General features: G+C 35.9%; 1 protein-coding gene across 1 annotated transcript; it reads right to left on the bottom strand.

Moving 5' to 3' along the window:
• Nucleotides 1-12,829: 12,829 nt before the first annotated feature.
• Nucleotides 12,830-15,655, bottom strand: LOC110631779 (sugar transport protein 10-like). The gene is made up of 4 exons (XM_021779735.2): nucleotides 15,272-15,655; nucleotides 14,853-15,175; nucleotides 13,608-14,237; nucleotides 12,830-13,450 (listed from the first exon to the last, which is right to left on the bottom strand). Exons 1-4 carry the CDS (start codon nucleotides 15,402-15,404, stop codon nucleotides 12,992-12,994), a joined length of 1,545 nt encoding a protein of 514 aa, XP_021635427.2. The 5' UTR covers nucleotides 15,405-15,655; the 3' UTR covers nucleotides 12,830-12,991.
• Between the last annotated feature and the right edge of the window lie 1,506 nt (nucleotides 15,656-17,161).

Genomic DNA, 17,161 nt, shown 5'->3' with positions numbered 1-17,161 from the left:
CAATGTTTCAGTACTATAACTTAAAATAAATCCAAAATAAACTTAAATTCACATTTAGATATCAAAAACGTGATAAATTCGACGATCTCGAAATTTAGTGTTTGGGTTACTATTCACTGCACTATTCAAGTCAAATTATTGACTTTCTAAGGCTTAATGGGTATGGGAACTCCAACTTCACCCACATACCACATTTTGGTCACCAAACTTGTTGGTTTTGGTCATTTGTTTAAAGCTTAGGTCATTTTGGCAAAATTGCCAATTTTCGGTTTTGGTTTTCCGAAGTTGCACTATTCCATTGGTCGATCTACTGTTGGAATTTGACAAAACTTCCTTCATAGAAAATGTTCCTTATTGTCTTAAGTGTATTCTCATTTTTGGATCACCTCAATCGGAGTTTTGTAGCTCAAGTTATGGCCAAAATAAGTTTACTGTTCACGTGCACTGTTCATACTGCAATTTAGGTGCTGGCAGATTTTTGGTCCAATTTTGGTCAATTGTTTGATCAAGTTAAGTTCATAATTCGGTCTCACTTTCTTCATATGAAATGTTGTACTATGTCTTAGGTTTCCATCGATTCAAGAATCGCCTAAATCCGAGTTTTCTGGAGAGAGTTATAGCCCTCCAAACATTGCTGCTCAATGAAAATTCTGCAGAATTTCAGTACAGTAATTTTAACTTTGCTCAATGATTTGAATGAGTTAATGGCCTAATTTGGGTTGGTGTTCTTCATGAAAGTTTTAGGTCTATATCATATCTAATTACTGGCAAAATTTCAGGTCAATTTGACCTACCTAGCTCGAGTTATGACCAAATGAACAGTTACTGTTCATTTGGTCAGTTTTGTGCAGTGGCAGCCTGCAATCAACTCACTTTGGTCAATTGTTTCACCAAGTTTTGGTCAGTTTTTGGCCATGGTTCCTTAATGAAAATTGTGCTCTTTTATGTCTATTTTCATCTCCAATTGGTGGCATATCAATTGGGCTTGTAAAATTTGAGTTTTGATCCTTCAAAGTGGGTTTGGTCATGCTGCCAGCAGCATGACCATTAACCTCCGAATTTAGTTTTCATTCCTATCATTCCCACACAACTTATTTGGTCATAATTGACCATTACTTCATTTCACAATAGGTTAAACATGCCATTTATGCATTTCTCCAAATTTTGGTCCATAAACCCTAGCATTGAAACCTTAATCTCACTAACTCTTGCATTTAACTACTTCTAATAATTTTAATGTTAATCATTTCACTAAGTAAAGCTTCTAAACTCACTCAATTGCATCATATTCATGCAAACCACACTCCTCTCAAGCTGCCCAAAATTTCAATTTAATTCTTTCCCCATATTTGTTTCATTTAAATCAAGTTATTAGCTCACTTAATTACCTAAACATGCATTTGAATGGAAAAGTAACAATTTAACATACTAACCTTTTGTTAAAGCTTCAAAACCCTATCTTTAATTCTTCTTTCTTCTTGTAATCTCCTTCTTAAGTTGCAATAACAAGCTCTAGGGTGGTTTTTAAGAGAGTTATTTGGATTAAGTGAAGAAAATTAAGCTTAAATGTAAGCTTAAATGGAGGACCATTCATGGAGGAATTTGGGAGGAAAGTGGGGTGGCAAGGAAGAAGAAAATCCTAATTTTTTTCCTTTGGTTTCCTTTACACGTTTTTTTTTTTTGGCTTATGGAAGACCCCTAATTCCCAAATTAAATAATTCAATTTATTACTTTAGTTATGACATCATGCATGATGTCATAACTTTTGACTTTTTCATTTTCATCTCTTTTTCTCTTTTTTTTTTTCTATTAGTTCTTTAATTTAATTCTCGATTCCGAAATTTTCTTTTCTCCGATTTTATTTGACAGTTAGGTCAGGAGTCAGCTCTCGGGGTCAATTGACCAAATTGCCCCTCGCCTGTTCATCCCGGTTTGCAAATAATCCAATATTTCTTCCGGCTCCCTGACCTAATTATTTGACTGACTTAACAGTTCTTTTTCATGATTTTCTCTTTTCCACTGTGTTCATAAGGGTCCTAAGGACCGCAGCGTCACTTTTTACGGTTCAAAATTTGAGTTTAAAACGACTTCGCAGTCGTTCCCGAGGAGGTCACTCATCGCTGTGACTCTCGGCTCGTTTAACCTCTTATGTTTTGTTTTTCTTATTTATAGTTAACTAATTAAACATTACTAATTATTTGTGTTTATGGCTTCTCAAGTTGTCTTAAGTGTGGCCCTAATCCCATTAATTGTCCGGACCGACACCGGTCTCCGGAACAGTGAAATATACCAGGCTATATAACGGGGGTGTTACAAATTCTATCAATGTTAAGGACAATCTCAGGTTTGGAAGCTAATAAAGCAAGTGATCTTGCAATTGCTTTTAATTCTCCGGCATTACTTTCATCAATATCCACCGGATAGGAGAAGATGCAAAGAAAATGGCCTTGAGAGTCTCACAACACCCCGCCAATAGCGCTAATGCCAGGCTTTCCTCTAGAAGATCCATCAACATTCCACTTCAAGCAATTTGGAGGAGGAGCAGACCATAGAGTTGAAGGTCTAAATTGAATTGGATTAGTCCAGGATCGAATAGATGCTGAGGAAATCAATAAATCATTGCCAGTGAAAGGAAATTAGGATCAGTTGCCCGCATCCAAATTGAGATTCTAAATAGAATTAGAGCACAGAGGGATTGAACTGAAATCTCCTTATTGTTAAACAATCTGTCATTCCAAGCTAGCCAAACTGACCATGAAATAGCATAAAAGAGAGTGCACCAAAAATTTGATTGAAAGCTGCCAAAGTAAAGAGTCCTCCATTGAAGAAAGAAAGAAGCAAAGGAGCCAGATAAACAGAACTTGAGGTGCCACCAAGCCAAGAACCAATTCCATATTCGCTAAGAGAAGGAGCAATGGATGAGAAGATGTGAAACATTCTGGGGTGCCGAAGAACAAAAAGGGTGAGGTTTTGTGAGGAGTCAATAACTTCGATGGTGCAAAACCAATCCCTAGTGCAGAGACAATCATGACATGCAAGCCAAGTAAGAATCTCTGCTTTTGGAGGAGCAAGCCCAAGCCAAATGAATCCAACTGGACTTGACTCATGAAAGGAAGAGGATATGAGACACATACATAGGGAACTCACTAAGAAGTTGCCATTAGAAATAGGTTTCCACACCAACTGATCTTCTCTAGATGAGCATAGCTGCATTGAATTTAAGAGTGAAAGGAGCTGAGCCAATAAATTTAATTCCCAAGCAAATAGATTTCGCCTCCATGGAAGATTCCACTCCCAAATACTATTATTGCAGCTACCAAAATAATGGACAAAACCATCAGGAAGGCAGGAAACGTGAAAAAGTCTTGCGTAAGAAAATTTTAGAGCCACATCAAATAACCATTTATCATGCCAAAATCTGATGCGAGAAACATTTCCAATAGAAAATTGAATATTATCCATGATCGAAAATCCATTGCAATTAGAGATAGCAATACCCAATAGCTACGTAGGCTTAGACGATAGAAGATCTTAGCAACCTTAAAAATTTGCTAAACACATAATTCATTACCATTATAATAGAGAATATTTCAACCCTTTAAACAAGGTAAGGACCTAATAATGTATAACATATATATATATATATATCAAATGAGAGTACAACTCTACTCAACCACCAAACAATAGCTAACATAACTGTGTGGAGTCTAAATCACAACTTGATCTTCTTATTTTTTTAATTTGAAATAATTTGACCATTCAAATTTCACTTTTAATAATAAAAATGTCCCCTCAATCCCTAAATTACCCCTAATATCCTCCTGTTGTCATTGTCTCACCTTGTCACGCATCTAATGATGCCCTCAATTTTTTTTTATCAAATTTATAGTAATTTGAAATGGATTAGAAATAGAAATTATTTTTATTTTATCATGATTGGAAATAGATTTGAAATAGAAATTCTGTTTCTATTTACAAACCGAATGTATTTCGGTTTCAAAAAGTGTATTATTTTTGTCTTGTTTATTTTATATGTTGGAAACCGATTGAATACGAAAATCTGTTTTAGGTTACTAAAAATCAAAAAATTCGGTTTATAACTTGAAATAGATTTAGAAATAGAATTCATTTAGTTTTTAATTTTGAAATGGACATTTCTGTTTTAAAATGGTTTCAAAATTTGAAACGGACGTGATATTCTATTTTTAATTTTTTAGAAACAAGCGGATTATAAACAGAATGTTTCGGTTTCAAATCGGTTTCAAATTATAATTTGAAATTGATTTTCAATGTTTTGAAACCGATTCAGTTTCAAATACCTTTTTTCTTATAGTGTCAAATCATAAATGTGACACCCCTTACCCGTCTACTATATAGCCAAGCAAGATATGCCACACTGTGTACCGGAACATCATATTTTATCTCAATTATTTTTATCCAGTCTTAATTTCATGTCCAATTGGCCTAGCACCAATTGAACCTAAACAATCCAAGTTATAGCTGCCCAAACCTACTGGACCCATACTCAGTCCTGCAGGTCACCAAGGGCAGCATACCTAACTTCAATTCCCATAGAACAAATCACTTCATCTCTTAATCACACATAATCAAATGGTCACTAATTGACCATCAAACCTTTCTTTCACAAATACATGAGCAAAACAATAGGTTTTTCTCAAACCCTAACTCCAACAATTTTAATTCTCTATATACATAAAATTTATGAATTAAAACACTAAAATCATGTTCAATGGCAGCCATACACAACTATTATGCAATCAAAATAGCATTAACCTTGTTGGAGCTAACTCCCAAGCTTGCAAAACCTTCCTTTTTCCTTCTTTTTTTTGCTAGCTAGAGAGAGTTTAAGGGGTGAGGAAAAATTTTAGTGAAGAGAGTGAGGGATTTTGAGGTGAAATGGTGTGGGGTATAAAGCTTGATAAATCTTTAATGGAGGTTTGGGGTTAGGGATAATTTTGGCTGGGTTGAGAGAGGTAGGGGATGAAGATTTTTCTTTTTAATTTTTGCCCACTTAACTCTCTTTAAGTTGACTTATTATAGCTTGGTGAAATTTGATTGGTGGAGACTTTAATAATGACATCATATGATGTCAAAAGTCCCATTTTTCTTCATTTTTCCTTTTTTTTCTTTCTATTTATTTTCAATTCAATTTTTTTAACAATATTTATTCACATTTTATGTCATATAATTTATTTACTTAATTGGACAAGTTGGTCAAAAATCATCTCTGAGGATGAATGACCAAAATGCCCTCCGTTTGGCTTATCGAGCCAAAATCGTCTATACCGATCTAAAAATTTTTCAAAGTATTTTCTTGGTATTCTAATGTCATTGAAACCTCGGTGACTCTTCTCTGGAGTCCCAAAAATTATTTCATGAATTTTTCCCTGGGTTTAGGGCTTCTAGCTGCGAAAACCGCAACTTCCCACTGGGTTACCCATCACTAGGGAACCAGCTCATTTAACTTAGTTGTATTTTATTTCTAAAATTTTTCCTAAGTTTTTCTTATCAATATTTGAGTTAATTATGACTCATCACTTTAGTTTAAATATTTTTCTAGACGTTCTAGCTGTCCGGACCGATACTGGTCACTGGAACAGTAGAATGTACTGAATTGCTACAGTGAGGGTATTATAACTCATCCCCTCTAAGTTAAATTTCGTCCTCGAAATTTACCTGATGAAAACAATTGAGGGAACTGTTGCCTCATCATCTCTTTACTTTCCCAAGTTGCCTCCTCGGTGTTGTGGTGCCTCCAAAGCACTTTCACCAGTGGAATATGCTTATTCCTCAACTCCTTCGCTTCCCGAGCTAAGATCCGTATGGGTTCTTCTTCATATGTCAAATCCGGTTGTACTTCAATTTCTTCCATGGAGATGACATGTGAAGGATCTGAGCGGTATCTTCTTAGCATAGATATGTGGAACACATTGTAGATCTTGTCTAGCTCTGGTGGTAAAGCTAGCCTGTAGGCCACTGGTCCCACACGGTCAATGACTTCATATGGGCCAATGAACCTAGGGCTTAACTCACCTTTTCTTCTAAACCTTAGTACCTTCTTCCACGGTGATACCTTGAGGAACACTTTGTTGCCAACTGCATATTTTATTTCTTTTCTCTTCAAGTCGGCATAAGATTTTTGTCTATCTGAGGCAACCTTCAAATTGACTTTAATTAGCTTTACCTTCTCCTCAATCTGTTTCATCAGGTCTAGCCCTACTAATTTGTCTTCACCTAATTTAGTCCAACACACTGGAGTTCTACATTTCCTCCCATTCAGTGCTTCATACGGGGCCATTTGGACGCTAGCTTGGTAGTTATTGTTGTATGAAAAATTCTGCCTGTGGGAGGTATCTATCCCAACTTCCCTCAAACTCAATGACGCAACTTCTTAGCATATCCTCAAGGACCTTACATATATTTTATGTTATTATTATTATTTTAGTTTAATATTTGTATTTGTTCAATTGGTTTCAATATTTACCTGGATTACTCTTTCTAATTGCCCATCCATCTGAGGATGAAAAACTGTGCTAAAGTGGAGTTGTGTACCCAAGGATTCATGCAACTTCTTCCAAAATCTTGATGTAAACCTTGGGTCTCGATCAGATATGATGGAAAGTGGAATTCCATGCAGTCTAACAATCTCACTGATATACAATTCTGCTAACTTCTCTAGTGAGTAGTCAGTCCTAATTGGCAGAAAGTGTGCTGACTTTGTTAATCTACCAACTATCACCCATACTGCATCATGGTTCTTCTGGGTGAGAGGTAGACCACTCACAAAATCCATGGTGACCCGATCCCATTTTCATTCAGGTATGCGTATAGGCTATAACAAACTCGATGGAACTTGATGTTCTGCCTTGACTTTCTGACATGTTAGGCATTTAGTCACATAGTCAGCTATGTCCTTCTTCATACCAGGCCACCAATAATAAAGCTTCAAATCATCATACATTTTTGTACTTCCTGGGTGCATAGCATAAATACTAGTGTGTGCCTCCTTTAGAATACTGGCTTTCAATTCCCCATCATCTAGAACACACACTCTTCCTTTGTAATACAGACACCCATCTGCTTTCACCTCATAGTCAGTTCCTTCCCTTCTGAGATTTTATTCATAGTAGTCATTCACTTCTCATCTACCTTCTGCCCATCTAAAATCTGCTGCAGCAGGTTTGGCCACACTTGCAACTCAGCAAAAATAGCTCCATCTCGAGCCAAGGATAGACGAGCATTCAATGATCTTAAAACTGTGATGGATTTTCTGCTCAAAGCATCTGCAACCACATTTGCCTTCCCAGGATGGTAATCAATCACACAATCATAGTCCTTCAGGAACTCAATCCATCGCTTCTGTCTAAGGTTGAGCTCCTTCTAGGTTGGCAAATATTTCAGACTTTTGTGGTCTATGTAAATGTAGCACTTTTCACCATACAAGTAGTGCCTCCATATTTTCAGTGTGAAAATAATTGCTGCAAGTTCTAGATCATGGGTAGGGTAATTCTATTCATGTGGCCTTAGCTGCCTGGAAGCATAGGCGACCACCTTCCCCTCTTGCATCAATACACACCCTAACTCATTATGTGAGGCATCACTGTAGACCACAAAGTCCTTTCCCGACACTGGATGTGTTAACACTGGTGCCTCTATCAACATAGCCTTCAACTTCTCAAAACTGGTCTGGCACTTGTCATTCCAGTCAAATCTGACATTCCTGTGTAACAACTTGGTCATTGGAGCAGCTATTAAAGAAAATCCCTTCATAAATCTTCTATAATACCCAGCTAGCCCCAAGAAACTTCTGACCTCAGTTGTATTTCTGGGAGGCTTTCATTCCATCACTGCTTCTATTTTCTTGGTATCCACTCTAATCCCATCAGCTGACACTATGTGTCGAAGGAATGCAATCTCACTTAACCAGAAATCACACTTGGACAACTTAGCATACAGCTTCTTTTCTCTTAAGGTTTGCAGGACAATTCTTAAATGTTCATCATGTTCTTCCCTGGTCTTGGAATACACCAAAATATCATCAATAAAGACCACTACGAACCAATCTAGGTATGGATGGAAGATACGGTTCATAAGGTCCATGAATGCTGCTGGTGCATTTGTTAGGCCAAAGGGCATCACTAGGAACTCATAATGCCCATACCGAGTCCTGAATGCAGTCTTTGACACATCTGTATCCTTCACCCTCAACTAATAATACCCTGATATGAGATCAATTTTAGAAAATACTCCTGCTTCCTTCAACTGATCAAACAGATCATCAATTCTAGGCAACGGATATTTGTTCTTCACAATCACTTTATTCAACTGCCGGTAATCGATGCATATTCTCAAAGTCCCATCCTTCTTCTTTACAAACAGCACTGGAGCTCCCCATGGTGACACACTGGGGCGTATGAACCCCATATCCAGTAACTCCTGTAATTGGATTTTCAGTTTCTTCAATTCTATGGGTGTCATCCTATAAGGAGCAATAGAGATTGGTGCTATACCCGGTAGTATCTCAATAGCAAATTCGACATTCCTTTCTGGTGGCAAGCTAGACAATTCTTCAAGGAATACATATGGGAAGTCTCTTACTATGGGTATATCACACAGATCTGGCTTAGCCTGCCTAGTATCCATCACATGTGCTAGGTAGGCTTCATAGCCTTTTCTCATCAGTTTTCTTACAACTGTGGCTGAGATGACATTGGAGAAGAAATCTATCCTTTCTCCCACAACTGTAATCTCATTACCCACAGGAGTTTTCAAAGAAATCCTCTTCAATTTATAGTTAACCATTGCCTGATGACATGATAACCAGTCCATTCCCAAAATCACGTCAAACTCATGGAAAGGCAATTCAATCAGGTCTGCCAAGAATTCATACCCCTGAATCCTCAACGAGCAACCTTTGTACACCTTGTTCACCACTACACTGTGGCCCAATGGATTAGTGATCAGAATGTCTTGGTCACTCTCCCTTACTAGTGTCCCCCTTTCTACGGGTAGGTTGATGCAGATGTATGAATGAATGGATCCTGGATCCACCAATGCATGCACAGATGTGTTGTAGAGGGAGAACTACCCCCTTATGACGTCCGAGGCATCTTGCTCCTCCTAAGCTCTTATGGCATAAGCTCTGGCAGGTGCTCTGGCCTCTGGCCTCTCGGCTGGCTTAGATGCAGGTCTCTGTGATGGACCAACTGCCTCAGATTTACCAAACTTCCTACCCCTTTGAGGTGTAAGGGCAGGTCTATCTGTTTGTGCTGAAGTAGCTGTAACAGTTCTATGTGGACAGTTCTTTAACTGATGCTCTGTCAACCCACACATTATATAAGCACCTGTTACTCTCAAACACTTGCCCTTATGCCACTTCAGGCAGTGTGGACAAGCTGACCTGAACTCTGAGCAGGTGGACCTTTGAACTTCTTCCCAAGTGCAGGAGATGAACCGAACTGACCTGGTCCCCTCTTTTGTTGTCTCTCTCTTCTGGTCTGCTCACTTATTCTTACTTTCTCAACTTTTAAAGCAGCTTCAACTAACTTGGTAAAATCAGAAATCCCCAAGGCTATAATCATTATTTTAATGTTATCATTGAGTCCTTCTTCAAACCTTCTGCACCTCTCTGCTTCTGCAGGGACTATCTCTCTCCCATACTTACTTAATCTCACAAATTCCCATTCATATTCTGCTACCAATAGCTGTCTCTACCTCAGGTTAATAAACTGTCTTCTTCGATCTTCCAAGTACACACTGCCCACATATTTCTTCTTGAACTCAGCAAGGAAGAATTCCCAAGTGATTTGCTCAGGCTGCACCTCACTAGATATCGAGTCCCACCACTGATAGGCATCGTCTTGGAGTAGGGACACAACACCCTCTAAGTTTTGCTCTGGGGTGCAATGCAGTTGCTTCAATACCCAGATGGTTCTGTCTAACCAATTTTCAGCTGCCACTGAGTCTTCTTCCCTCGTACCCAAAAAGTCCACAGCTTCGAATTTTCTCAGTTTTTCTAGATGAGATTTCTGCTGTGGAGGTGGTGCTGGTGGCATTACCCCAGCCATTTGTCTAAAAAACTCGGCCATTTGCTGGAATATGGCCTGTGGAGGCTGTGCAGGCTCTGCTGGAGCTGGTGGAATAGGTTCTCCCCTACCCTCAGTCTCAACTGTTGCAGGTGAAGCATGACTCTCCACTTTCTCCTCAACTGCCCTCTATGACATGGGGTCCATATCCTAATCAAAATAAGAAAACTAAACAGATCTGCATTGGTGTCACCTTGACTCTTACAAATGCAATGCATGGTATGGACTCGATCTAGACTCAAAAATGCCTAAACCGTGCTCTGATACCACTAAATGTGACACCCCTTACCCGTCTACTGTATAGCCGAGCAAGATATGCCACACTATGTAACGGAACACCATATTTTATCTCAATTATTTTTATCCAATCTTAATTTCATGTCCAATTGGCCTTGCACCAATTGAACCTGCACAATCCAAGTTATAGCTACCTAAACCTACTGGACCCATTCCCAGTCCTGCAGGTCACCAAGGGCAGCATACCTAACTTCAATTCCCATGGAACAAATCACTTCATCTCTTAATCACACATAACCAAATGGTCACTAATTGACCATCAAAACTTTCTTTCACAAATACATGAGCAAAACCCTAGGTTTTTCTCAAACCCTAACTCCAAAAATTTCAATTCTCTATATACATACAATCCATGAATTAAAACACTAAAATCATGTTCAATGGCAGCCATACACAACTATTATGCAATCAAAATAGCATTAACCTTGTTGGAGCTAACTCCCAAGCTTGCAAAACCTTCCTTTTTCCTTCTTCTTTTTGCTAGCTAGAGAGAGTTTAAGGGGTGAGGAAAAATTTTAGTGAAGAGAGTGAGGGATTTTGAGGTGAAATGGTGTGGGGTATAAAGCTTGATAAAGCTTTAATGGAGGTTTGGGGTTAGGGACGATTTTGGCTGGGTTGAGAGAGGTAGGGGATGAAGACTTTTCTTTTTAATTTCTACCCACTTAACTCTCTTTAAGTTGACTTATTATAGCTTGGTGAAATTTGATTGGTGGAGGCTTTAATAATGACATCATATGATGTCAAAAGTCCCATTTTTCTTTATTTTTCCTTTCTTTTCTTTCTATTCATTTTCAATTCATTTTTTTAACAATATTTATTCACATTTTATGTCATATAATTTATTTCCTTAATTGGATAAGTTGGTAAAAAATCATCTCTGAAGACGAAATGACCGAAATGCCCTCTGTTTGGCTTATCGAGCCAAAATTGTCTATATAGATCTAAAAATTTTTCTAAGTATTTTCTTGGCATTCTAATTCCATCGAAACCTCAATGACTCTTCTCTGGAGTCCCAAAAATTATTTCATGATTGTTAAAAAGTTGAGATTTGAAGCTTGGAAGCTTATGCTCTCTCTCTCTCTCTCTCTCTCTCTCTCTCTCTCTCTCTCTCTCTCTCTCTCTCAAGAACACAAACCCAATAACTTGCCCCCTCTCAAACCCAGCAACCCACAAATTGTTTATGGTCTTGCAACCTCACCACCGCTTCCTCTACCACCGAACCACCACTACCTCTATACTTGCCTGCTCCACACACTTTCTGTATTGGCCTATTCTTCAACTTCTATGAGAAATTCACTAATGAAAGTTTTAAATGTAGGTAGGCATATTTTGTCATTTAACCTAAAAGGATGATTTGTTATCAGAATCAAACTTAAAGACTAAAACATGTCTAATTAAAATAGAGAGATCGACTTAATGGTGGTATAGGCCAAACCTTAAGAAGCATGTTATAAAATACACTATTATAAATAAAAGTCGTCAAATTAAAGTTCATTGTAAGAGAAGAAGCTAATAAGGCCTCTAGGATAAAATGCATCCCAATTCTAATTAAATCGCGAACCTAACATATCACCTAGAAAAATTCTGAGATAGGGTGACTGCTTAACTCAATGAATGATTGAATAATACTCAGTATAACACTTAAATATTTTTATAATCAACCTATAAACCACTTGAGTACAATAGCCAATTATCTCAAACAAGTCTCAAGCATTAAGATAAGCGGCAAGGAAGTGGAAATGAGAAAACAACCTGGTTCTCATATATCGATATTTCTTGCTTATTATTTTCTAAAATCAAAGCATAAAGCAGCGTGAATTGTTGAGAGATTTTTCTCTGTAGATTATCAGGTATTACATTAAGCCATAAATATGGTTGAATATTGAATTGGTTTTTCTCATGTTGAATTAATATAATGCTGTTCACATACCCCAAAAAAGAGCGAGGATAGTACACTTAAATACCCTATAGTTTTGCAGTTTTAGCACTTAAGGCTTGTTTTTTATTGCAATTCAGGATCTGGATTTCACATTGTTAGTACTTGAGTGACAATTAAAAACAGTGACGTCCCATATTTAAAATTTAATTTTTCTGATATCAATATGTGCGTATCACTAACTTATCGTTAACAGAACATTTCCAATGATTATTCATAAGTGAAAATTGTTTTTTTATTTACTTATTTCTGTAGATTCTCAAACTTCTAATTCAATTTTCTGTTTTATTATGGACATATGTTCTTGAGCTTTATTTAATAAGTTTACTAAAAAATTTTAATCGCCATTTCTTTTCTTTTGTTAGAAACTAGCATTTTTTAACTTTGTAATTCTGGTTTTATGGTATAAACTAGCTAGTCATTGTATTGGATTGGAATTTTAATAGTTAATTTGTAATGAATGGAAGAGAGACTAAGAGAACAGTGCAAATACGTATAATTTGTGTGAACTGGTTTCTTTCAATGGAAAGAATTAATGAATTTTTACAGCTTCATTTCCATTTGGCCATCCTTCGCCGCAAACAACTTTATTAAACATTGGCCCAAATCCTTATTGAACTTCTAACACAGCCATGTATCTTTACTATATATTTCATGCAGACTGTTGCTTAGAAGGCTGGCTACCAATAACAGCATCATCTGGGATGTACTTGCCCCAATACCAGTGCGCCTTCCAGACTCTATTCATCTCTTCAATTGGTACATTTCTCGTCTCAGGCAAGAAGAAGAATATGAAGATGGTCATAATGATGACCCAGCCAGCGAAGAATAAGAAGAGCCCAAACTTCATGTGGCAGAGCATGGATAAAAAGAATTGGCCAATCACAAAGGTGAAGAACATGTTAACAGATACGTTGATAGCTTGGCCAGCTGATCGGATTTCCAATGGGCAGATCTCACTAGGGACCAACCATCCCAATGGACCCCAAGACCATGCAAAAGCTGCTACATACACACAAATCAGAAAGAGCACAACATTTGCTGACGGACCTGATAATTTGCCTACACCATCAGTCCCAAAGTTGATGGCGATCATGACTCCAACAGCAATCTAAATACAAGTGAACAGATATAAAATTGTCAACATCACATTTTATGATCAAAGAAAACAACTAAACAAGTTCTTAGAAGAATAATGCTGCAGTTAGTAAGAAGTTTAATTTTTGGTTTGAGAGATCACGCAAATTTGTAGCATATAATAATACTACCTGACAAATGATCATTTGGGTGCCACCTTGAAGGAACAAAACCCTTCTTCCAAACTTATCAGCACAGTATATGGAAACAACTGTGGCCGCGACATTAACTAGGCCAGTTATAACAGCAGACATAAGGGAAGCGTCATCACCGAATCCTAAAGTCTTAAATAGAACGGGTGCATAAAACATGATAACGTTAATTCCAGTGATCTGTTGGAAGAATGGAATCAAGCTGCAAATGACCAGTTGAGGCCTGTATTGTGGCTGTAGAATGTTCCTCCATGGGTGTTCTACTCTTTTTGCAGCCTCACTTGCTTCAAAAAGGTCTTGGAACTCCTCATCAACGTTGTTTGTGCCGCGAATCTTCTTCAACATCTCTCTGGCCTTCTCAGGATGGCCTCTTTCGAGAATGGAATTGGGGGTGTCTGGTAGGAATAGAGATCCAACACCTATCATTATTGCAGGGACTGCTGCAAGAGCTAAGGAAAGTCTCCATCCCCAACCACCTTCAATCTTTGATGTTCTGTAATTTATGAGATTTGCAGCCAAAATACCAATTGTGATGGCCATTTGGAAACCAATGTTAAGTGCTCCCCTAATTTTCGCTGGTGCCATTTCAGATAGATAAACTGGAACAGACTGCAACTCAAAAATAAAAGTTTAGCTTAAAACTATAACTTTTTTTCGCTGGATTGCAAGTTTGAAATTTAGCTTCCAACTTGAAAAATTATCCAATACCACCAGGGTATAACTATTCATTTTTTAGAAGGCCAAACCAATGCCAAAAGAACTATGGGATATTGATACCAAGATAAAAATATAAAATATTAAGTGATGAAAAATAGATAATATAAAAGTTGTTGATGAAATTTACATAAAAATGCAGGTATGGAAACAAGAAAAAAAATATAAATATTAATAGGCAAACAATAATTTTCCTAAAAAATAAGTAAAATTTTAATTTCAAAAATCTTGAAGGGCAAATAATAATTTTTTGAAAAATTATATTAAAATTTATAGATAAAATTTTAATTTTAAAATTTTTTTTGGCCACAGCCCTCAATCATATACCTTGTTTCACTTTTAAATATCACAGAGCCAACAATTAAGGAAATTTTTGTTTAAACTCAATTTATGGTAAACTCAGAATATAAAATATATAATGAATTAAGACTCATTTATTTATATTTTGAATAATGGTAAATTAGAGTTTTTCTGTATTACCAAATGAGGAGAAACAGAAGGGTACCACACCTGATTAGCAAATCCAACACCCACACCTAGCAACAAACGACCGATAATAAGCATCGAGACGTTCACTGCAGCACCATTGAGGATAGCGCCAATAAGGAAAACAAAGCCTCCAAAAAACATGGACTTCTTGCGACCAAATAGCCGAGTTACTGTAGAAGCAAAGAAGGAAGCTACCAACGCTGCAAGGTACAACGAAGATGTGAACAGTTGGAGCAGATGGCTCTCAAATTTGCAGTACATATTCTCATTATGTTTCTCTGTCTCTTTTTTATACACAGTTGGGAAAAACTTCTTCAAAAATGAGTCCATAGAAGTTACCCCACCTACAGAAATTTGCACACATCATTTTCAGTAACCGTAAAATGGTTCTCAAAGGTTTTGAAATGAATAGTAAAACAAGTAGACAAATATTTATATACCTGAGATACCAATATCATATCCGAAAATGAGACCACCAAAAGCTGCAACAAAACAGGTGATGACAACGAAGGCTGTGACACCACCTTCATAGTTCCTCGCTGGACCTTGAACAGCAAAACTACCTCCTGCCATCTTTCAGAAAACGGGGAGATCGAGAGACTTACTATTTCTCTAAAATGTAAGAAAAGATTTTATAAAGGAGTATTAATAGGTATTCTTTCTGTTTTCCAAGTGACTAAAAGGATTTGTACAACAATTTTTCTTGTCAAATCCTTCAAATACACATCGAAAAGAAAGAGAAAGAGGACTCCGCCAAATTCTTCATACCCAGGAGAATAAAAAAGAGATGATGACTCCTTTGGGAATCTTTTGTGTTGTTGACGTTCACGTCCGATGAGTTTCTATTCCAAAAGGTTGCAAGCTTTATATATTGAATTCTGCCTCAACAACTTTATCGCCAAATTAGTGCATTATTCATTTTTTTAGAATTTTTTTGACCTATTCTCGTGCTATAAAAAAGAAAACTTTAACTTTATCCTTTTATCTATTTTTACGTTTATTCTTTTTAACAATGGAAATTTGCTCTAGAATCAATCATATATCGTGGTTGACCATTTGATGGAAATTATCCTAGCCACATTTTGGCTTTAATTATGCTATCTAACTTACCCGAAAAATCTGTGATATGGCTTTTGAAACTGTTATTAAAAAAGTAATTTTCTTTTAAAATATATTAGTAAGAGAGTATTAAAAATGAGTTAAAATTAAATTTATTAAATTTTAATTATAAAAATATTAAAATAATAAAATAATTTTTTTCTAAATTGTTTTTTTTTTTACCTCTAAAATAGTTTTTTTGTTGTTAAATCAGTTTTGACCCTTAAATTACAAAGTCAAACGAGCACTTATTATAAATTCAAGACACTAACACAAAAATTTCACCCATTTTACTTTTTATGTATAGATATACCACCTTGCATATTATATTTTAACTTTACAATAAATTAAATTAAGTCTAAACAAAAATTTTTCCAAAACTTGTGAGTCATTCATTTATTATCTATTTATAGTAATGGAGTACGAGATTCCTTCTTTCTCTATTTTCATCAATACTGTTTCTGTCTAGATAAGATTTACACATATTTATAGTTACATGTTTACCTTTTTATGGTTGGAAATTTGCTGTAGACTCAATCCCATATGGTAGTTTACCATTTGAAGGAAATTATCCCAACCACGTTTTGGCTTTAATTACACTTATAGTTAGGAAATATGAGATGCCTTCTTTTTCTATTCTCGTCAAATACTACTTCTATATAGATAAGAATTACACATATTAGATAATTAATCGTGAATATTTTTCCATATTTTATATCCAATTAGAAATATAATTAAGGATTCAGAACTTCTAATTATTCAATTTATGTGTGAATATATATGATTTATCTTATTTTTAAAATTTCAAATATTAAATTAAAAAATAAATGAATTAGATATCAAAATTTCACCCTGATATGGACAAATAAGGAATTCAAAATTTGCAATATTTCGCTAAACAATGCAACTTGAATTTCGGTGAAAGTACAAAATATTTTTTTAAAAGTAAAATATTTAAGATAATCTTTAAAATATATTTGATTCTCTAGAAAATAAATTTAAATTTAGAACATTGAAGATATATATACATACTTTTTGAATCACTTAATCATGAGGTAATTTTACGCAATATGCGTGGAAATATATTATTAGGCTCTTATCAGAAGGTGAATTATATATATATATATATATATATATATATATATATATATATATATATATATATATATATATATATGGATACCATTTGATCTATATCTATCTAAAGCAAGTAGATTTTTTTATTGATATGT

Source organism: Hevea brasiliensis, chromosome 6, assembly GCF_030052815.1.
Source record: "Hevea brasiliensis isolate MT/VB/25A 57/8 chromosome 6, ASM3005281v1, whole genome shotgun sequence".
Classification (NCBI taxonomy): Eukaryota; Viridiplantae; Streptophyta; class Magnoliopsida; order Malpighiales; family Euphorbiaceae; genus Hevea; species Hevea brasiliensis.
This window is presented reverse-complemented; position numbering and strand designations above follow the sequence as displayed.

Bases quoted from the DNA above. Each gene is read 5' to 3' on its own strand.
- LOC110631779 (XM_021779735.2), bottom strand. From the start codon at position 15,404: ATGGCAGGAGGTAGTTTTGCTGTTCAAGGTCCAGCGAGGAACTATGAA. The intron at 14,238-14,852 runs GTGTGGTACCCT...TTTGAGTTGCAG, and splicing joins GTGTTGGATTTGCTAATCAG to TCTGTTCCAGTTTATCTATC. The intron at 13,451-13,607 runs GTAGTATTATTA...ACTTGTATTTAG, and splicing joins CCCAAATGATCATTTGTCAG to ATTGCTGTTGGAGTCATGAT.